The sequence below is a fragment of the Crotalus tigris genome, unplaced genomic scaffold, assembly GCF_016545835.1.
Source record: "Crotalus tigris isolate CLP2741 ecotype Arizona unplaced genomic scaffold, ASM1654583v1 scf7180000017950.1190679, whole genome shotgun sequence".
NCBI lineage: Eukaryota > Metazoa > Chordata > Lepidosauria > Squamata > Viperidae > Crotalus > Crotalus tigris.
Genome location: NW_024096740.1, coordinates 785218 through 807467, shown reverse-complemented (window position 1 = coordinate 807467; position 22250 = coordinate 785218). Strand labels below are relative to the sequence as shown.

At 44.9% G+C, this 22250-nt stretch overlaps 2 protein-coding genes across 11 annotated transcripts in view; one reads left to right on the top strand and one right to left on the bottom strand.

The window, feature by feature from the left end:
• Positions 1 to 9986, top strand: part of LOC120308826 (zinc finger protein with KRAB and SCAN domains 7-like) — a 64894-nt gene extending 54908 nt beyond the window's left edge. For 7 of the 8 annotated variants that reach the window (XM_039345358.1, XM_039345357.1, XM_039345356.1 and 4 more), the window contains 2 exons: positions 2861 to 3404; positions 7229 to 9986. In XM_039345358.1, coding sequence (XP_039201292.1) covers positions 2861 to 3387 — 527 coding nt within the window. In that variant the 3' untranslated portion in view covers positions 3388 to 3404; positions 7229 to 9986. Of the gene's footprint in view, positions 1 to 2860; positions 3418 to 7228 lie in introns of all 8 variants that reach the window. The other variant, XM_039345354.1, reaches the window with a different exon arrangement.
• A 6040-nt stretch (positions 9987 to 16026) lies between these two features.
• Positions 16027 to 22250, bottom strand: part of LOC120308827 (zinc finger protein 436-like) — a 46675-nt gene continuing 40451 nt past the window's right edge. For 2 of the 3 annotated variants that reach the window (XM_039345363.1, XM_039345362.1), the window contains exon 7: positions 16027 to 16995. In XM_039345363.1, the coding sequence (XP_039201297.1) occupies positions 16109 to 16995 (887 nt within the window). In that variant the 3' untranslated portion in view covers positions 16027 to 16108. The remainder of the gene's footprint in view (positions 16996 to 22250) is intronic. The other variant, XM_039345365.1, reaches the window with a different exon arrangement.

The window sequence follows — 22250 nt, the reverse complement described above, 5'->3', positions numbered from 1 at the left end:
GGCCGGCGGGCGCAGGGAGGGTTGCTGGCATGCGTGGGGCCCGGCGGGTGCCTTACCTCCCTTGGGCTGGGCCTGCTGGTGGCCCAGCCGGTGGTCGGCCTGCTCTGTCTCTGCCCCTTGCCAGCTATGCCTCGGCCGGCGCAGGGGGCGGCACCACGCATGCGCGGCACTCCCGGGCAGGGAAAGTCCTCAACTTACAACCTGTTGGGTAGTCCTCGACTTACAACCGGTTGGGTAGTCCTCGATTTACGACCAGTTGGGGGTCGTGGCATGAAAAAGGTTGATAACCACTGGAATGGAGGTAGTCGTGGACTCATGGCAGTCCATTTAGTCACCGCTCAAAGTTACAACGGCACTGAAAAGAAGTGATTTGGGCAAAATGTCCTAAAACAGTGATGGCGAACCTTTTAGAGACCGAGTGCCCCAAAACCGCCCCGCTCTGCCCCACCCCCCACCCACCCGCAGGGCCACCCACCGCCTCCACGGCCTGCCGCAGGAGATCGCCCAGGCGATCCTGCAGCGTCATGGCCACGTCCTCTGCCCACGCCCTGCAACATCATCTGCGCGTGACGGGACGCGAGGGTGGAGTCTTGTCCCTGCTTCCCGGCTGCCATGTTCTTGGCTGCACTGCTCCACGCGGGCCGCGCCCAGGGGTGACTCTCCTCCGGGAGGGCTGCTGGTGAGGAGGTGGCCACGGGGGAAGGCAGGGCTAGAGCGACGGCCCGTGTGCCCACAGAGAGGACTCTGAGTGCCGTCTCTGGTAGCTTCGCCACCACTGCCCTAAAACATGGTCACGCAATTGTGGAATGCTGCAAATGGCCTGGTTGCCGAGTGCCCGCACTGTGGTCATGTGACAGGAAGTGGCCATTGGGTCATAAATAATCCCAGGGAGGTCTGCTGTAACTTTGAAAGAGCGGTCGTAAGTGGAGGACTACCTGTACAATAGCTGAGATATAAATCTAACAAATCAGATATCTGAACAATAGGTGAGGTATAAATCTAACAAATCAGATACCTAGAGCAGAGGTGTTTTTGACACATGTCCCTTCCATAAATCTTCAGTTATGGGAAGTTGCCATGTACAACTGGAGGTAGTCCTCAACTTACAACAGTGACCGTTCAACATTACAACGGTACTGAAAAAATGTGACTTACGACCATTTTTCACACTTACGACCATTGCAGCATTCCCGAGGTCGCGTGATCAGAATTCAGAAACTTGGCAAGTGACTCATATTTATGACGGTCGCAGTGTCCCTGGGGGGGGGTCATGTGATCCCCTTTTGCTACCTTCTGACAAGCAAAGTCAATGGAGAATCCAGATTCACTTAACAACCATGTTACTAACTTAACAAGTGCAATGATTCATTTAAGAACTGGGACAAGAAAAATCATAAAATAGGGCAAAATTCACTTAACAACAGAAATTTTGGGCTCAGTTGTGGCCGTAAGTCAAGTAGTTTTCTTTAAAAAAAAAAAACCAACTCCCTAAAATAAACAGGCACATTGTTTTAAATTGAAAATCCAGATTTAAAATTATACTAATGGCTGTACCCAAATTATTTTTAAGGCATCACTTGGCTGAGTTAGGCAGCTGTAGAAATTGAATTAATAAATAATAGATATTTAGAACAGGCATTTGACTTGACTTGACTTTGTTTTTGTGAAAATACGATGATTGATTGTGGCAAAAGGTATAAAATTGCACGTGATTCCCTTAGCCAATTCTGGCACAAAATTGTAGTTGTAAGTCAAGGACTCCCAGTGTATGCCCTCAGGTCACTTAGCAACCAGATAGATAGATAGTCTCCATGAAATATACCTGGTGGAGGTGAAGAATAGATATAGAATCCCACAGGGCTAATGTACTTAATAAGCTTCGTATTGAACGCCAAATAAGCTTCGTATTGAACGCCATAGTATAATTTTTGAAAGTTTAACAGGACAGAAATTTAAAACATTTTTGGAAATGTTATGCTTTTTTGGTCTGTATTTCAATGGTGCAGTGGTTAGAATGCAGTATCGCAAGCTAATTCTGCTGACTGTTCGTTCGATCCTGACTGGCTCAAGGTTGACCCATCCTTCCGAAGTCGGTAAAATGAGAATCCTGACAGCCATGTGCTGTCTCTGTAAACTGCTTAGACTAGTCCGTAAAGCACTATGAAGCAGTAGTAAGTCTTAAGTGCTATTGCTATTAATATAAATTCCATTAGGCTAGGGGTAGGCAACCTTGGCTCTTTTATGATTCATGGACTTCAGCTCCCAGAATTCCTGAGCCAGCCATGCTGAGGGGGAAGGGAGAGGTTTCCAAGCTGAGCCAGGCTGGCTCAGGAATTCTGGGAGTTGAAGTCCACGAATCATAAAAGAGCCCAGGCTGCCTACCCCTGGCATTGAGCATAATACAGGTGGTCCTCAAATGACAGCCATTTGCTTAGTCTCCATTTGAAATTACAACGGCGCTGAAAAAAGTCATTTACAACTGGTCCTCTCCCTTCCCTCACATTTTATGACTCGTGGACTTCAACTCCCAGAATTCCCGAGCCAGCATGGCTGCCTAGGCAAGGGTAGGCAACCTTGGCTTTTTTATGATTCGTGGACTTCAACTCCCAGAATTCCTGAGCCAGCATGGCTCAGCTTGGAAACCTCCCTTTCCCCTCAGCATGGCTGGCTCAGGAATTTGGGAGTTGAAGTCCACGAGTCATAAAAGAGCCAAGGTTGCCTACACCTGCATTAGGCCAATGTTTCTCAGGCATGCTGTCTTGCGAATTCTGGGAATTGACATTCATACCTCTTAAAGTTGCAGAGACACCCCTTCTTTCCCTGGCAGTGTCACATTTAGGCTGTTTCTTTGTCTCGGCAGATGATGAGACCCCGAAGAAAACCGGTCGAGTCCGGCTGAAGAAAATAAGAGGCCGATTTCAGGCATCAACCGCCTCAGAAATGGAGGCATTGCGCGAGCATTGGCGCAATTACAAGCGTCAGCAAAGGAAAAAGGCAACCGAGAAACCCCAGAAAACGGAAGAGAAGGAAGAGAAAGAAAGAAGGAAGGAAGAGAAAGAAAACGTCACCGAGAAGGAAGTGAAGGAAGAGGAAGAAAGTAGAAATGAAGAGAAAGAAAACGTCGCTGAGAAGGAAGTGAAAGAGAAAATTGTTGTTCCAGAATTATCACTCCGGGCCCGGCTAGAAAAATTTGCTTATTCTAAAAGTAGAGGAAAAGCGCCTAGCCAGGAAGTAGCAGCATCAGATCCAAAAGTCTCAGCAAAGGAACCGCTGCATCATGAATGTACTGTGTGTGGGAAGAACTTCACCTACGACGGTCACCTTGCCGAGCATCAGAACCTGCACACCGAAGCGAAACCTCACAGATGCCAGGAATGCCAGAAATGATTTCCTAAGAGAGAAGAGTAAGTTGGCCAGGTACCAGATCTCTCCCAACAGGGGTGAATCCACTGTGCTGAGGGTAGAAAAGGTTTCTTTCGGAAAGATTACCTCAGGGTGCATTAGAAAAATTCAAGGTATCCAGAAGATTACCTCAGGGTGTGCTAGAAAAATTCAAGGTTTCCAGAAGATTACCTCAGGGTGCGTTAGAAAAATTCAAGGTTTTCAGCCTGTCTCAAAGGTGCTTTTTTTCAGGAGGCAACTGGACTTTCTCGTTTTTTGTTTTGTTTTGTTTGTTTGTTTTTTAAGACGTTTCATTTCAGCTCTGATTGGATGGTGGGGAATAGAAGGATTTATATTTTTGGCAGAGAGCTGGACATTTGAGAGAGAGAGAGAAAAAATGAACCTTTATAGTCATTTTTTACTGTGGAGACAATGGCACACATTAAAAATAAAATTCTGTTGCTTGCTCTCAAAGTGTACACATACGTAAAACACACACATTTAAACATACTATATACAACATATGTATAGACCAGCGGTTCTCAACCTATGGGTCGCGACCCCATTTGGGGTCGATCGACCATTTCAAGGGGGTCGCCAAGCAAGGCTGTCCGCCACTTTTTCTCCCTTTTTCGGTGGGTGCCTTACCTCCCTTGGGCTGGGCCAGCTGGTGGCCCAGCCGGTGGTCGGCCTGCTCTGTCTCTGCCACTTGCCAGCTACGCCTCAGCCGGCGCAGGGGGCGGCACCACGCATGCGCGGCACTCCCGGGCAGAGAAAGTCCTCAACTTATGATCGGTTGGGTAGTCCTCGACTTACGATTGGTTTAGTCATCAACTTATGACAGGTTTAGTCCTCGACGTACGACCGGTTGGGGGTCGCGACATTAAAAAGGTTGAGAACCACTGGTATAGACCTACACCCTTACATTTAAGTAACATATAAATATTAATCCCTGTCCATCTTGAATACATAACGGAAGGAGGAAGCTTTAGAATTCACAAGGTTAATACTGTATGGCACAAAACTGTGACTGAGTCTGGATGTTCTGCTTCAGATACCACGGAGCCCCCTCCTTCCAGAAGGGAACAAACAAAACAGGCCGTGAAGAGGATGTGTAATGTCCCAGACAATATTGCGGATCCTGCACAAGCAACGCTTCTGTGCTATGTCCTGGATGGGAGGGAGGGAACTGCCAATAATCTTTTTGGCCATCCTCACCACTCTCTGCACCGCCTTCCTGTCTGAAGTGGTGATGCTTCCAATCCAGACTGTTGACGCAGTATGAAGAGGATGCTCTCGATCGTCCCTCTGTAGAAAGTGGTAAGGACAGGGGGAAGGAAGATGTGCTTTTCCTGCATTTTCTGCATCGCATAAGAAAAGCACATCTTCCTTCCCGTCCTTACCACTTTCTACAAAGGGACGATCGAGAGCATCCTCTTCATATGGCATCACAGTCTGGTTTAGAAGCATCTCTGCTTCAGTCAGGAAGGCGGTGCAGAGAATGGTGAGGATGGCTGAAAGCGTTTGTATATTTGTATCCTTTTAGAGTCATTGAGGCCACCTGGAGGCTTACCTGTATCATCAGGGTCACCTGAGTATGGCAAAAGGGTGTGGACCCTTCTTGGCTGCAGGATGTTTTCTGCCCTGAAGAAGATTCTTGGATGAGAAGCAAAATGTCTTCAAAGAAAAACAAGAAAGTCCAGTTGCCTCCTGAAAAAAACACCTTTGGGACAACCATGGATGATAGAGAAGCTCCATAGACCAGGGGTAGGCCACCTTGGCTCTTTTATGACTCGTGGACTTCAACTCCCAGAATTCCTGAGCCAGCCATGCTGGGGGAAAGGGAGAGGTTTCCAAGCTGAGGCATGCTGGGAGTTGAAGTCCACGAGTCAAAGGAGCCAAGGCTGCCTACCCCTGTCACAGACGTTTCCAGCCTGTGTTTGAATGTGCTGGGTGTGATAAAAGTTTTCCCTAAAAAGATGAATTTGTGAGTGGGGTACGCTACAGAAGTCAGTGCTGTTTTTCTAAAAGTGTTTAATTGAAGCTTATTATCAAATACAAATAGAAACAAATTCGCAGGTAGTCCTTGGCTTATGGCCACAATTGAGCCTGACATTTCTACCGCTAGGTGAGATGGTTAAGAGAGCTTGCCCCACTTTACGACTTTTCTCGCCATAGCTGTTAAGAAAGTCTCTGCAGTTGCTCACTTAGTAGCACGTCTGTGAAGTGAATCTGGCTTCCCCGTTGACTTTGTCAGACAGTCGCAAAAGGGGATCGCACGATCCTGGGACAATGCAACCGTCATAAATATGAGTCAGTTGCCAAGCGTCTGAATTTTGATCTCACCCTGCGGGCGAACAATCGAAAGTGTGAAAAACAGTCATAACTTTTTCCGGTGCCATTGTAACTTTGAACAGTCACTAAACAAACTGTTGTAAATTGAGGACTACCTGCAATGAGGGAGTAGGAGAAGGTAAAGAAAGGGAGAGAGGCACAAAGTAAGAGAGAAAGAAAAAAACCACAACTTTTTTGGGTGTGGTAAAACACTAAATACAGCTACCACCTCAACTCTTGCTTTCCGTATTTAGTAAGTAACTTTAATTAAAACAGTTTTACCCTCTCTGCCTCCTTCATCTCTGACTTCATGAGCCGTGGTGGCTCAGTGGCTAGAATGCAGCATTGCAAGCTAGTCCTGCCAACTGTTATCAGTTCGATCCTGACCGGCTCAAGGTTGATTCAACCTTCCGTCCTTCCGAGGTCGGTAAAATGAAGAACCAGAGGGCTGAGGGGGCCACACGCTGACTCTGTAAACCGCTTAAGAGAGGGCTGTAAAAGCGCCGTGAAGTGGTACGTAAGTCTTAAGTGCTGTGGCTATCAGTCTTTCCAAATTGTGTTTTCATTTTTTTTACCCACATAGGTTTCTTGCTGCAGTCAACGTTACGATAGTTCCAATTTTTATCCAATTTTAAAAAATCTAATAAAAACCTCTGGCTTCAGTTTTATGTTTGTTTTAAGAGCCTTCCGAACGAAGGCAAAACTGGCCCCAATATTTCCTGTAGGGCCGTGCTCTCGGAAGTAAGCTAAGTTGGGGAGATCAGGAGTTGGGATATTGGTGCACCTACACAGGAAATACCTAATCTGGGCATGCAAAGGTATGTCTGATTTTCTCTCTCTCTCTCTCTCCCCTCCCCCCTCTCTTTCTCCTCTCTCTCTTGCCTCTCTCCCTCTTGTCTTTATCCCTCTCTCCCGTCTCTCCTCTCTCTCTCTCTCTGCCCCTCATCTCTCTCCCTCTCCTCTCCCCGTCTCCTCCCTCTCCTTTCTCCTCTCCCTCTTTCTCCTCTCTCTCTCCTCTTGCCTCTCCCTCTTGTCTCTCTCCCTCCCTCTCCCGTCTCTCCTCTTTCTCCCTCCCTCTCCTCTCTCTCCTCTTGCCTCTCCCTCTCGTCTTCCTCTCTCCTCCTCTCTCTTCCTCTCCTCTTTCTCCTCTCTCTCTTGCCTCTCTCCCTCTTGTCTTTATCCCTCTCTCCCATCTCTCCTCTCTCTCTCTGCCCCTCATCTCTCTCCCTCTCCTCTCCCCGTCTCCTCCCTCTCCTTTCTCCTCTCCCTCTTTCTCCTCTCTCTCTCCTCTTGCCTCTCCCTCTTGTCTCTCTCCCTCCCTCTCCCGTCTCTCCTCTTTCTCCCTCCCTCTCCTCTCTCTCCTCTTGCCTCTCCCTCTCGTCTTCCTCTCTTCCCCTCTCCTCCTCTCTCCTCTCTCTTCCTCTCCTCTTTCTCCTCTCTCTCTTCTCTCCCTCACTCCCCCCTCTCTCCCTATCCCTCTTCTCTCTTTTCCTCTCTCCCTCTCTTTTCCCAGTTTGAGTTACGCACATGCTTGCACAGTGAACATCGCTCGTGAAACAAGATAGCACCTCAAGACCCCGTTGGACCTCTCCTCCGATGAATCCTCTCCCTTCGGGCAGCAGAGAAGGTCAACTTGGTGGACCTGCCTGCCAGCACGGTTGGATCTGCAGTGACGAGCAGCCTCCAAACAAGAAGTTGATGCTGCTTGACTTCTGCAGATCAAACACCCAGCAACAGTAAACTGTCTTGTTTTCGGGCGAGCTGCTGACTCTACCGTCTTCTTAACAATTGTCTCTCCCCCCTGGTCTTGGGTGTTGACGTCCTTTTGAGCATTTGGGAACTTCAGAAACGTTCTCCGGAGACTGGAGAACATTGTAGTGTAGGAAGGGGGTCGGTCTGTTCTCTGCTGTCAGCCAATAGGATAACTATTTCAGATAAACGCATCCGTTTTTCCAAGGTTTTTGTCCCCTTCTGCGTTGCATAACCCTTCTTGGTCTCTACTCCTCGTCAGGAAGAGAATTCACGTCGTCCCATCACAAGTCTGTTTCTCCTCTTCACGGCAGAATTCAAAACTCACTTTGACTTCATAGACACTTCAAGAAAAGGCTTGGAATGAGCCGTGAATTACAATAATTGTTTAGTATTTAAAAAGGTGAACAGCTTTTTTTAAGAAATTTAATTTTGTGTCATAATAGACTTTTCATGTTTTGTGTCTTAGGTTCCCCGTTAAGCGATGCCACATGATTCCATGTCAAGTGTGAGTGGGACAGCTATCTAAAATATACAGTGTTAAAAAATTTAACTTTTTTTCCCCTCCACTTAATCCAAAGTAAGGAAAAAAAGCGAAAAGTCCAAGAAAGTAAGAAGCGGGGAATGATGGAGTTGTATTATTAATATGCCCACCCAAGAAATGGTAAAAGGGACACTGTAATTGTTGAGCATAAATCTCGGCTTGGTTCTCTCTGTCCTGACTTTGTTACACAACCCAAAGACTAGTTAAGACTAAGATAGGCTTGCCCTGAGGTATGTTATTAAGTGGGCATGTCTCACTCTTAAAGGACCACCTCTTGGTAAATACACTCCAAATAAAATCTTTCACAGGCTTCACCTAGTGTGGAATTGAGTGCGACATTGGAGGATTGTGGCTGTGAGACTATTTCAGCTTGGGCAAAGGCCTTCGGCCTTTTATCTTTCTACAACAGCCTCACCTGAGCAGAAACAAGACTTCCAGCTTCCTCATCTTTATTTTAATCTGCACTCGGTGTTTCTGCCAAGGTCAGTGGCTGTTTTTAGCAGATGCTAATGCTCTTCTCCTACACAGAAAGATCTATGCTTTTTTCCCTTTCCCAAGTAGCTTAAAGTCTGAAGAGCAAGCAAACCAGCCCCAGTTGGTATTACCGGCTCAGCTCATGGCTTGGATGTAGTCACCAAGTCCTACAAGAAAACAGTCAAAAGAGCTGAGTGGGTTGAGTTGTCAAGGGGAAAGATTGAAAGAATCCAGAGGAGGAATGGCAGAGAGCCAGTTTGGGGCAAAACATTAGGGGGGAAAGCTTTAAAAAAAAATACTTTGGGGCAGCGAAGTAGACTGTCTTGAAAAATACAGCTCCTTGCTGCGATCTGTCAAGAGCAGCCTAATTGTAAAAATGCACAAGATTGAGTAGGACGGGGATTGATTTAGAACAGGGGTTCTCAACCTTGGCAACTTTAAGACTTGTGGACTTCAATTCCCAGAATTCCTCAGCCAGCTTTGATTTAGAAGGACAGCCACTTTAAGTCATAACTGCTTGACTGGATTTTTAATTCAGATTTGCAGCTCCAGACATTTTCCTGTTTTAGCTATCCTCGGCTTCTTCCCTCCCCCCTTCAATTTTTTAAAACTATTCTCACTGTAATACAAGAATCGAGCCTTCCTCGTTTTTTTTTTAAACTTTGATTTTTTTTTTTAATGGGTGTCAATAACAAGCAGATCGTAAAACACTAAGCCTGGTTGGATCTAGTTAGTACATGGAAGAGAGACTGTTAGGAAATCTCAGGGTTGTAATTTAGGCTGGGGAAAGGATGAAAAAAAGTCTCCAATACAGGAAGATTTCAGAGAGCAGAAAAAAATCGGGGGGGGGGGGAATGGACTGTTGATTTGTGTAGCCCAGCAGTCTGTTTCTCATAACTGGCTGTTTCTAGGAAACCCATCCAACAAGCCATGAGGCCTAGAAGTAGGTTTCTACTGTCCCTGAGCCCTGAAGCTACTGAGGTGCACGGGTATCCTACCTCTTCACGTGGAGGTTCTGCTTTTCGCCTGATGGCCGACATTACAAATATTGAGAGACAAGAAGAATCACTTGACCAAGTTTGTTTTTCATGATTCTGGGAAGATGGTAAAACCCATCCTAATCCGGGCAATTCTCAGTCCGTTTAATGCAAAATTTCCCAACCTTGCAACTTTAAGACATGTGGACTCCAGTTCCCAGAATCCCTCTGTACTATGCTGGCTGGGGAATTCTGGGAGTTGAAATCCGTACATCTTAAAAGTTGCCAAGGTTGGAGGACCCTGGTATAATGGGAGCTGCTACTGGGTGAGATCAGGACTGGAGTTACTAGCTTATGCAATTCCTTTTAAAAAATGGTTGGAGAATTACTAGCTTTGAATGGAAACCGGGGGGGGGAGGGGAATACGATGTAGTAGGAGTCACAATCCTGTTTGCTTGTATATTGTGACAGATTCGGGAAAGCTTATTGATGCATTCAACAATAAAAATTTTTTTGCAACTTTGAAACCTCCAGAATGTTCCTTTCATTTATAAGCATCGTGTTAGGCTGGTTTAGAAGAATAAGTCACCTTTTGGCTTCCATGCTCCCAAGTGGGTTGCAGACATTTTAAACCAGCCCAGAGTCACCTCAAACAGGTGACATATACATTTAATAAATAAGCCTGCAAATATTCTTATTTAACATTGAAGCACAATATTTTGTGATCAGATGAATGGCAAACAAATTTAATAATAGGCTTCCGGTTTGCCGACACGGCTGCCATGGACATCTGAAAGGCGAGCTCCGTCTTCCATGTTCAGTTTTGCTTCGCTGGGGGACCCTGGAAAGGGTCGAAAGCTGCCCTGTAAGGGCAGCCAGCAAGGAGGGGATCCCCACTTGATCACGGGAGGGCGGTAGCTCTTCCGCTCGATCCTGGGCAGCCCTCCAAACCGGCGGATGAAAGACCGGCCATACAAATATGGCTCGTCATTAGGCTGCAGACAGCTGAAGTCACATTTACCATCTGGCAACTTTAAAGCAGCGCGGATAAGACTGGGTGAGATCTACCTCTCTTAAATCTTTACCTGCATAAGCTACTCAAAGTACTTTCCCTCCTGTAGAGAGGGAAGGGAGATTCTATCCCAAGTTTGTGGATTAAAAGATTTTTTATTCTTACTGAAGATCTGGGTTTTTACTTACAAAAAAGAAGTAAAATTGAAAAGATTATAAAAATTTTGGATTTAAAAGAAAACTCTAAATGGTATGGGTGACATCTTGTGGCTAAACCTGATATTACAATTTGTTATTGCTTAAAAGAGACTTGGCCAGTAGCCCAGTCTATAGATAATACTTGTAACCTTGAGATATCAGCTGTGAGAAGCCCAGCTCTGTTCTATAGTCAGTAACAAAATTTTTTTTACATTCTCTGATTATAAAGCTTAATACACTACTAAGAATATGGATGAAAATAATAATAATAATAATAATAAAGTTGGAAGGGACCTTGGAGGTCATCTAGTCCAATCCCCTGCTCAGGCAGGAAACCCTATACCATTTCAGACAAATGGCTGTCTAGTCTCTTCTTTGAAACTTCCAGTGTTGGAGCATTCACCGCTTCTGGAGGCAGGTTGAAAGCAATTTATGAAACTATTCTTACAGCTATTAAGTTATTTTCTATAACTTCTTATTGATGAAATAAGAAGTTATAGAAAAGAACAAGATGTCAGCTCAGATATACGAACTCAAACTTTGATTACAACTAAAAAATCAACTACACAGAATATAATAGAAAAAGTGGAACAATTAAATATTATGACAGAAGATTCAATTGATCAACAAACACAGTTAATGGAAAATCCAGAAAAGAGACTGACAACATGGGAAAGGGAAAAGACTTCCTATATAAATCAGAAGAAACCTGAGGATCAAGAAGAACAGACTAAAGAGAAGAACAGTTCAGGACAACTATGTCGAGATGGAAAAATAGACAATTTGTTAATCCTCTCAAAATGGTGAACGGATGGCTTTTTCTACGTCAAACAATATACATAACAACAGGGAGATTTATTTGATGACTCAAAAGCACGGACATGGAAGACGATTTGACAAAGAAAGCTAGAATAAGACTGAAGAAAATTGGGGTTTTGACTTAGTGAGAATTAAAATAGAATATATTCAAACAAATAAGATGTGTATTTTGAATACTGGATATTGTTATGGGTTGAGATAAAGAAAACTAGTCATTTAAAACTTGGAAGTATAAATATTAACAGTTAAATTCGAACATTGATTTCCCTATAAAGGTTAAATATAAAGGTAATTAAGGTATACGTAAGCTAAAAATCTATTGATAAATGTAATAAATATGTTTTTACTTAGCGCTAATAAAAATACTAGCTTAAATATGAGATAGTAGATATTAAGAGAAATAGAGAGGAAGTATTAAACGTTGAAATAAGAGAAATTTTGGTTACTAAATTTATTTGGAAATTACTAGAAAATAAGAATGTTATATTGTATATTATTAATTAGTTAATGTAAGATGATGAGAATTTAAATAGATAAGACATGTATCCTGAATGTTAGATGTTGTGATGAATTGGGTAAAATAAATCCGATTTGGGTAAGCCACTATCCCTTAATTAATTCCATTTTAATATACTGTATCACTAAATTTTCTCAGAAGCAGGACTTGGTATTTTTCCCAATTCCACCCTGGGCAATTTTGTGTGTGCATGTGTGTGCGTGAGGGATTCTGGGAAATTCAGTCCCAGTTTCATGTGTGTGTGAGGGATTCTGGGAAATTCAGTCCCAGTTTCGTGTGTGTGTGAGGGATTCTGGGAAATTCAGTCCCAGTTTCATGTGTGTGTGAGGGATTCTGGGAAATTCAGTCCCAGTTTCATTGTGTGTGAGGGATTCTGAGAAATTCAGTCCCAGTTTCGTGTGTGTGAGGGATTCTGGGAAATTCAGTCCCAGTTTCATGTGTGTGTGTGAGGGATTCTGAGAAATTCAGTCCCAGTTTCGTGTGTGTGAGGGATGTTCTGGATCTGACAAGAGTCCTGTTAGGGAAGATCGATGCCTTCTTAAGAAGTAAATCTTGTGATGCCTCAAGGATTGTAAAGACTTTTTAAAAAATAGAATCGGAGGATTAAAAAGGATCATTTAGGTCAACCGGCTGTCCAGAACAAGGACCAAATTAAAGCCTGCACAGCAGATGGCTGCTTAGCCTCCACTTAAAGTCCACTCTGAGCTATGCCCACCCGTGTTGGGGCACTGGTCCCAGGCTTCAGCGTGAAAAAGCTTTTCCTAATTTTTTTTTTTAAATCACAAAAATAGAATAAGAAAAAGGAGAGCAAAACAAAATGTATGTATGTAAAGGCTTCTCAGACAACCTTATGTGTATGTAAAGTTTTACAGGTAGTCCCTGACTTACAACGGTTTATTTATTTATTTATGAGACTTATATACCACTTTAAGTGCGAGCACTCTCTAAGCCAGTGGTTCTCAACCTTTTTAATGCCCCGACCCCCAACCGGTCATAAGTCGAGGACTACTCAACCGGTTGTAAGTTGAGGACTACTCAACTGGTGCAGCACCGTTTGCAGAATGGGACTTTTGGCGGGCTCAGCAGGGCAGAGACAGCCTGGACAATTCCTATTGGCTTTTGAAAGCCAATAGAATTAGACTTTATTCAAGAGAGTCTATTCTATTGGCTTTCAAAAGCCAATAGAATAAAAGGGAGTAGCACAGCTAAGGAAAAGGGGGGGAAATGGCGGACTGCGTTGTTTGGCGACCCCCGTGAAATGGTCGTTCGACCCCAAATGGGGTCCCGACCCACAGGTTGAGAACCACTGCTCTAAGCGGTGTACACCAGTAAGCAATGTATATATATATTTACATTGCCCCCAACAATCTGGGTCCTCATTTTACCTACCCCGGAAGGATGGAAGGCTGAGTCAACCTTGAGCCGGTGAGATTTGAACCGCTGACCTGCTGAACACAAGTCAGCTAAAGTGGCCTGCAGTACTGCACCCTAACTGCTGCGCCACCTTAGCTCTTGGTGACTGTCATTTGGTGACTGTTCAAAGTTACAACAGCACTGAAAAAGTGACTAATGACTGACACCGTCATTTCAGCATCCCCATGCCCACACGATCAACATTCAGATGCTTGGCAACTGACTCATATTTATGATGGTCGCCGTGTCCCGGAGATCACATGATCCCTTTTTCCGACCTTCTGACAAGCAGTCAATGGGGAAGCCAGATTCCCTTAACACCCATGTTACTAACACCTGCAATAATTCACTTAAAAACTCTGGCGAGAAAGGTCGTAAAAGGTGGGAAAATTCACTTACCAACTCTCTCATTCAGCAACATAAATCTGGGGCACAACTGTGGTCATACGTTGAGGACTACCTGCACACAACTGTTTCAAACAAGGGTGATCATGTAATCATGCATATTTTACATCTATAAACCGCTCTAGTTTTTTTTTCCAATGGGTAAAAAAGATGGATCTTTAAAGACTTATGCACTCGGAGCCCTCTCTGTGGACACATATGCCGTTGCCCCAACCTTGCCTCCTCCTGCGACCCCCTCACCAGCAGCCTGGAGGAGAGTTGCCCCCAAGCGTGGCCCACGCGGAGCAGCGCAGCCAAGGACATGGCAGTCAGGCAGCGTAGACAAGACTCTGCCCTCATACCCCATCGCACACAGTTGATGCTGCAGGGCGCAGGGAAAGGGCGTGGCCACCATGGCGCTGCTAGGCTGCCTGGGTGATCTGCAGCGGGCCCTGGAGGCGGTGAGTGGCCCTGCGGGCAGGCAGGGTGGGGGCAGGGCAAGGGGTGGAGCAGGGGCAGGGCCATCACTGTGCTAGTTTGTTCAATTTTGTGCCTGCATTTTTATCCATGGTGTGCCATGGAAGGCTCGCTTGTCCCATCTAGCTACTGTTGATGGCATCTTCCAGGCCTTCTTCCACCGACTTCGCCATGTCTCCAGGCAGGTCCAGCACTAAACCTTTATAGCCTTCTTTGGAAAAGAGTGTAAGAGCTTGAGAGAGAAAAAAAATCAAAGCAATACCTTTCCTTGGCACGTTTTTTAAAAAAAACAAAACATGAGAGTCTGACAGAAATAAAATCAGGAAATACTGTTGCGGAAAATGTAATCCAAAATATTCTGAATCCTTTTTCATCTGTAACGTTTTCCTGAATTCAGCTCAGAACATCGTTTTGAAAAGCGTTCGAAAATCAGTTTCAAATAGTCCCTATGTTATTTTCTCAAATATTTCAAAAGTTCATCTCTGCAGTTAGGCTGCCTGACTGAAATTCACCAATGTGATCAGGGATGTGACAGTGAGTTTCAGCCTCACAAAAATATACAAACCTAAAAGATTCCCATTTCTATTTTTGGCATCATGGTGGAAATCTGACATAATCAGATCCTCGATTGTTAGGGCACAATCCACGCCAGACAAGATTTGATTAGGAATTTGGGTGGATCCCATGCAAAGACCATATGACATTATAGAGACCGAGTGCCCAAAAACTGGCCCCGCCCCCGCTCCACCACCTGCCCTGCCTCCACTCCACCCACCTGCAGGGCCACTCACTGTCTCCAGGGCCCGCCGCAGATTCCCCAGGCAGCCCAGCAGCACCATGGTGGCCATGCCCTCTCCCCACGCCCTGCAGCATCAACTGTGCGTGAGAGGCCTGAGAGTAGAGTCTTGTCTACGCTGCCTAGCTGCCATGTCCTTGACTGCGCTGTTCTGCATGGGCCACGCTTGGGGGCGACTCTCCTCCAGGGGGGCTGCTGGTGAGGGGGGTCACAGGGGGAGGCAAGGCTGGGGCAACGGCACGTGTGCCCACAGAGAGAGCTCCGAGTGCTGCCTCTGGCACCAGTGCCAAAGGTTTGCCACCACTGAACTAGCAATTAGGCTGTCATGACTACTCTGAAAAGTGTAGATCTCTCTGACAAACGTATGCATTGTTAACGCTGCTAACATTGGATGTTCTTGCTTTGACAACATATGGAGATGCAAACTTTTTCCCAACTAATGCTTCACACTTAGAATTAGATGTGCTGAAGGGAGGGGGGAGGAATGTGATGGGAACTAGTTAGTAGACATAACAATATCTTAATAAGAGATGTTAAAGGCATGGCGGGAGAAAGAACTGGGCGGAAAGTCAGCATTTCAAACTAATTGGAGAATGTGATTTACGACTGTTAGTTGTAGGAGTGAATTGTGCTTTGATCTATGTGCTGAGGGGAGAAGAATTCAGATCTTGGCTTAATGTTATGGTTCCCGCATATGAAACTCTTCAAAGAACTTCGAGGCATCGTTTACCTTAAAGAATCTTTTCTCGAGCTGTTTAAGGTAAACAATACCTCGAAGTTCTTTGAAGAGTTTCATATGTTGGAACCATAACAGCCATACTAAATAAAATCAAATTCAAAGGGAAAAAAATCTAGCCAGTGTAACTCGTACAATGCCCAACTTCCCTAAAGCTTAATTACAACGCTAGTCAATTGGCTTTCGTTTTCTTAGATAGTGCACCAGAGACTCGTGTTGTCTAGGTAATGTTTAATCAGAACAAAGGACAAACACAAAACAGTTGCAATTAAGTTTTGTCTACAGGGTGCGGAGGTTTTCAGACTACAATTGTTGTCACGTGGACTCGCTGGTGCTTCAGCAGAGCCCCTTTGTGGCAAAAGCTTTTCCCGCATTCCAGACACTGATAAGGTTTCTCGTTGACGTGCTTCCTTTGATGATCAATCAAGCTGTCGCGCCGAGAGAAGCTTCTCCCGCACTCGGGACACGTGTACGGTCTTTCTCCCGTGTGGATCCTCTGATGGCGTATCAAATGGGCTCGCTGTCGGAAGAACTGGCCACACTGAGGACATTCGAAGGGTCTCTCTCCGGTGTGGATTCTCACATGCCTTATCAAAGTTTCCCGGGTAGGAAAGTTTTTCCCGCACTCAGGACATTCATAGAGTCTCTTCCCTGCCCGGAGGCCCCTCAACAAATCTTCTCTTTGCTGGAATATTTTTCCAATATCGGGGTACTCGTGGGGCATCTCGATCGCATGCAACTGCTGATGGTGCATTAAATTTTCTTTCTGCCGGAAACATTTCCCGCATTCGGGACATCCAAAGGGCTTTCCCTCTGTTTGAATTCTCGGACAAGATTCTTGTTGGCCGTTTTCCACCCACATTGGACACTCAGAGGGGTCCTCACCAGGATATGTCATCACAAACCCTGGTTTGTAGTGGTATTTTCTACAATAGTCTGAAACTAAAGGTTCTTCTGCCATAGACTGCAGTTCAGAGGTTTCACTGCAGAGGGCGATAAAATTTTCTAAAGCCTCTCTGGGATCTGCATCTAACGGCATCTTCCCCTGTTCCATGCTGGGCTCGCAGCTTTGCTCGAGAACGGCTGTCGTTGCAGGAATATTCCATGGTGAGAATTCGGTCAGTATCTCCGTCTCTCCTTCCATCTGGGAGCTCTTCAGTTGCATCCAGGGCCTCGTCTCGTCACCTGAAGGGGGAGACAGAGATGAATTTTTGTCTGAATCTGGTTGTCTCTTTCCTATAATCTTTTTTTTTTGGTCCACAATCTGGTTACGTGATACGCGTTTTTATTTAGGGATTCGGAACGCAGTAATTAAAAGTCAAAAGGGAATCGCCTTAAGTTGTGCCAGACATACCTGGAAATGTTTGCTTACATCTCATATTGTGGAATTATACCAAGTACAGGTAATCTTCCCTTAATGACCAGTCGCTTAGCAACTGTTATTAAGGAGCCCTGAGGGTGCAGTGGTTAGAAGGCAGTATTGCGGACTGAGACTCTGCCCACAGCCTGTAGTTCAAACCTGATGGATTCAAGGTTGACTCATCTTTCTGAGGTCGGTAAAATGTGGAGGACAACAGGCTGATGTTTGTAAACTACTCAGTGCTGTCAAGCACTATGGAGCAGTATATAAATCTTAAGTACTATTGCTATTGCTAAGTGTTGAAAGTTACAATGGATTGCCCCCAAGAGTTACTTAAGACCTGATTCCTTCTGACTGCTGCACATATCTTCACAATCATGATCGCGTTTCAGATTCTTGGGCACTTTTATGACCGGTTGCAGCATTCTAGGAATAGCCCTTAGATCAGGGCTAGGCAACCTTGGCTCTTTTACGATTCGTGGACTTCAATTCCCAGAATTCCTGAGCCAGCCATGCTGAGGGGAAAGGGAGAGGTTTCCAAGCTGAGCCACACTGGCTCAGGAATTCTGGAGTTGAAGTCCACGAGTCATAAAAGAGCCAAGGTTGCCTACCCCTGCCTTAGACTTATATACCACTTCACAGTACTTTATCGCACACTCTGAGCGGTTTACAATATTAGCATATGCCCCCCCCCCAACAGTCTGTGTCCTAATTTTACCAACCTCGGAAGGATGGAAAGCTGAGACAACTTTGAGCCCGTCAGGATTGAACTGGCTTTTGGGCAGAGTCAGCCTACAATATTGCACTGTAACCACTCCACTACCACAACGCCTGCATTCTGCATTCACATGAATGTGATTTAGGACCCTTTTTGCAGTTTTCCAGCCTTTTAGGCTGAATTCCAGCAAAAAATGGCCATAAGACTATGTTGATTTGCTTAACGAATATGTATTCACTTAACAATTGGTTTGGTCACCACGATGTAAAAAAGATGCTGAGACTCTAGAAAGAGTACAGAGAAGAGCAGCAAAGATGATTAGGGGACTGGAGGCTAAAACATATAAAGAATGGTTGCTAGAATTGGGCATGTCTAGTTTAATGAAGAGAAGGACGAGGGGGGACATGATAGCAGGATTCCAGTATCTCAGGGGCTGCCACAAACAAGAGGGAGTCAAGCTATTCTCCAAAGCACCTGAAGGCAGGACAAGAAGCAACGGATGGAAACTAATCCAGGAGAGAAACAACTTAGAACTAAGGAGAAACTTCCTGACAGTGAGAACAATTAACCAGTGGATCAACCTGCCTCCAGAAGCGGTGAATGCTCCAACACTGGAAGTTTTTAAGAAGAGCCTGGACAACCATTTGTCTGAAATGGTATAGGGTTTCCTGCCTGAGCAGGGGGTTAGACTAGATGGTCTCCAAGGTCCCTTCCAACATTATTATTATAAATTATAAATAAACAACTGCTGCAAAATGGTTGCAAAATCAAGTCCAGTCGACTGGGTGCCTCGACGTAAGACCATTGTGACTTACAATCGAAATTTTGTGCTCTATCACAGTTGTAAGCCTGAGAACGGCTTGTATGTGCTGAGAATCTCTTGAAGAGCAGTACTGTTTTGTTGGAGGAAAAACAGCATTTCTGGGCACTTTAAAACAAAAGGCAGATTTATTATATACGCTAAGTGAATCACAACAGTTGTTAGTCACCCGGGCGTTAAATGAATCTGTCTTTCCCCATCGACTTTCCTTGTCAGAAAATCACAAAAACGGATCCCAGGAACTCGGGACACTGCAGCCGTCATAAATATGAGTCCGTTGCCAAGAGTCTGGATTTTGATCGTGTAGCCATGCTGTGACGGTCATAAGTGTGAAACACGGTCATAAGCCACTTTTCCCAGTAGCGTTGTAACTTCGAGCAGTCACTAAATGAAGCATTGTAAGTGCTTGTACTTTCAATACAGGGCTGAGCGATACCTTTTGGCAAAATCTGCAGGTAGATCGACTCCAGAGCAGCCCACGTATACCAACGTGTACAACTTGGCAAGGATAGAAAAAATTTGCAAGGCACTTTATTTTTATTCTGCTGCCTTTGTCTATTTTGACTGTTTTCCCCAGTGGGGGGGGGGGGCAGGCGGCACCCTTGCTCTAGCAGGGGTTCTCAACCTTGGCAACTTTAAGACTTGTGGACTTCAATTCCCAGAATTCCTCAGCCAGCTTTGCTGGCTGAGGAATTCTGGGAATTGAAGTCCACAACTCTTAAAGTTGCCAAGGTTGAGAACCCCTGCGAGTCTAAAGAAGGTTGAAGACACTGAAAACGCTCCATAACAAGAGCAGGACAAATTCAAAATTAAAAATTCAGAATGTAACTGAAGACCAAGGCATGATATATTAGTGCAAATAGGCCGTTAGTTAGGATTGTCTTATTTTTTTTTTCCGCAGAAAATTCAGTTCCGCCGGGCAATGTCAAGAAACAAGGCTCACACGGATTTCAGTACTGTCTCTTTAATGTTCGTCTCAAAGTCAATGCAGAACCTTAGAAAACAACAGAATAACAGAGTTGGAAGGGACCTTGAAGGTCTTCTAGTCCAACCCCTGATCAAGCAGGAGACCCTAATACCATTTCAGACAAATGGCTGTCCAGTCTTTTCTTTAAAATTTCCAGTGTTGGAGCATTCACAGCTTCTGGAGGCAGGTTGTTCCACTAATTAATTGTTCTAACTGTGAGGAAGTTTCTCCTTAGTTCTTGGTTGCTTCTCTCCTTGATTAGTTTCCATCCATTGCTCCTTGTCCTGCCTTCATGTGCTTTGGAGAATAGCTTGACTCCCTCTTCTTTGTGGCAGCCCCTGAGATACTGGAACACAGCTATCATGTCCCCCCTCGTCCTTCTCTTCATTAAACTAGACATACCCAATTACAGCAACTGTTCCTTGTATGTTTTAGCCTCCAGTCCCCTAATCATCTTTGTTGCTCTTCTCTGTACTCTTTCTAGGGTCTCAACATCTTTTTTACATCGTGGTGACCAAAACTGGGTGCAGCATTCGAAGCTGGTCTTACCAAGGCCTTATAAAGTGGTATTAGAACTTCACGTGATCTTGATTTTATCCCTCTGTTAATGCAGCCTAGCACTGTGTTGGCCTTTTTGGCAGCTGCAGCACACTGCTGGCTCATATTTAAGTGATTGTCCGCTAGGACTCCGAGGTCCCTCTCACAGTTACTACTATTGAGCAAGGTACCCCCTATACTATACCTGTGCATTTGGTTTTTCTTGCCTAAATGTAAAACCTTACTTTTTTCACCACTGAATTTCATTGTTAGATAGCACCCAGTGTTCGTCCAGATCCTCCTGTATCCTAAGCCTGTCTTCTGAGTGTTGGCTATTCCTGCCAACTTGGTGTCCTCTGCAGGAATAGCCAAAGAGTGGCACAGAGTCGGACCTGACAACAAAAGACGCTGCTAGAAGATATTAACTTACATGGTGCTGGAAGTATCCCCACACATTCTATTTATGCAGGCTGGAGAATTCTAGGAGTTGAAGTCCACAAATTTTCAAGTTGTCAAGTGTTAAAGATACAGGTCGTTCTCAACTTATGACCACAACTGAGCCCAAAATTTCTGTTGTTATATAAGACACTTGTGAGCTGTGTCCCATTTTATGACCTTTCTTGCCACTGTTGTTAAGTGAATCACCGCAGTTGATAAGTTAGTCACACGGTGGTTAAGTGAGTCTGACTTCCCTGTTGATTTTGCTTGTCAATAGGTTGCAAAGGGTGATCATATGACCTTGGAACATCGCAACGGTCATAAATGTGAGTCGGTTGCCAAGCATCTCAATTTTGACCAGATGATCATATGGGAGGCTACAAGGATCCTAAATGTGAAAAACTTTTTTCAGCAGCGTTGTAACTTTGAACGGTCACTAAGTGAACTGTTGTAAGTTGGGGACCGCCTGTACTGTTCTAGCCTTGTCTGAAAGCAAATCTTGTCAAAAGGTGGGGGTGAAGATCCAAAAAGACAAGATGGCGGTCAACCTAACCACCATTATGGTTCTTTCAGGCCTCCCGTTAGGATGTTCTTGTAATATGTTCCGTTGCACATGGTTTCATTTATTTATTTGTGCCACATTAAGTTTTCATATTGGGAGCTACCCACAGGGGGATCTGGAATCAGGTGACCCCCCCTCAAGCTAATAAATTAAATGAGTGGCCGTATGATCAAGCGCAATGTTTTACATCTATGTGACACTGAGACCTTCACAAAAAGGGGCGGTGCGTTGGCTGCAGAGTGACAACCGTCAGTCTAGAACAGGGGTAGGCAACCTTGGCTCTTTCATGACTCGTGGACTTCAACTCCCAGAATTCCTGAGCCAGCCATGCTGAGGAGAAAGGGAGAAGTTCCCAAGCTGAGCCATGCTGGCTCAGGAATTCTGGGAGTTGAAGTCCACAAGTCATCAAAGAGCCAAGGTTGCCTACCCGTGATCTAGAACTTTCTGATATCCCTGCACAAACCTCGTTTCAGAAATTCACAAAGTGACTGAAGGGCGACGCGTGTGGATATTTTTGTGTTTATCATGTTTGCATACTGGCCTAATCAAGGACAACTACAGGCAGTTTACAACAAGCAAAATAGAGCAAGTAAATAAACAATAAAACATTTGTAAAGAAAAAAATTGCACAAAATAACTGAAAGTCCTTCAAACGATCTATAGATGAATTTAAAGAGAAAAATAAAAGAGCTGTCCCCAGTCTACCAAAATCCAGGATTTTCTTCCGGAAAGGACCTACGGAAGTGATCTTTTTTTTACAGGTTAATCCTCGACTTTTGACCGCAATCAGGACCAGAACGTCCATGGCTAAGTGATGCCGTCGTTAAACGAGTCGTGGCCAGTTTTATGACCTGTGGTGGCCATGTGGCTTCCCACGTTGAGTTTGCTTGTGGGACGTTCCCTGTGAAGGTGACAAAGGTGACCTCAGGATGCTACCACTGTCATTCAGCGCAGGTACTCCTCGATTTAAGAAAATGGAGACCAGAATTCACATGGCTGAGACATTTGTTAAGTGAGTTTTGCCCCAGTTTTACGACT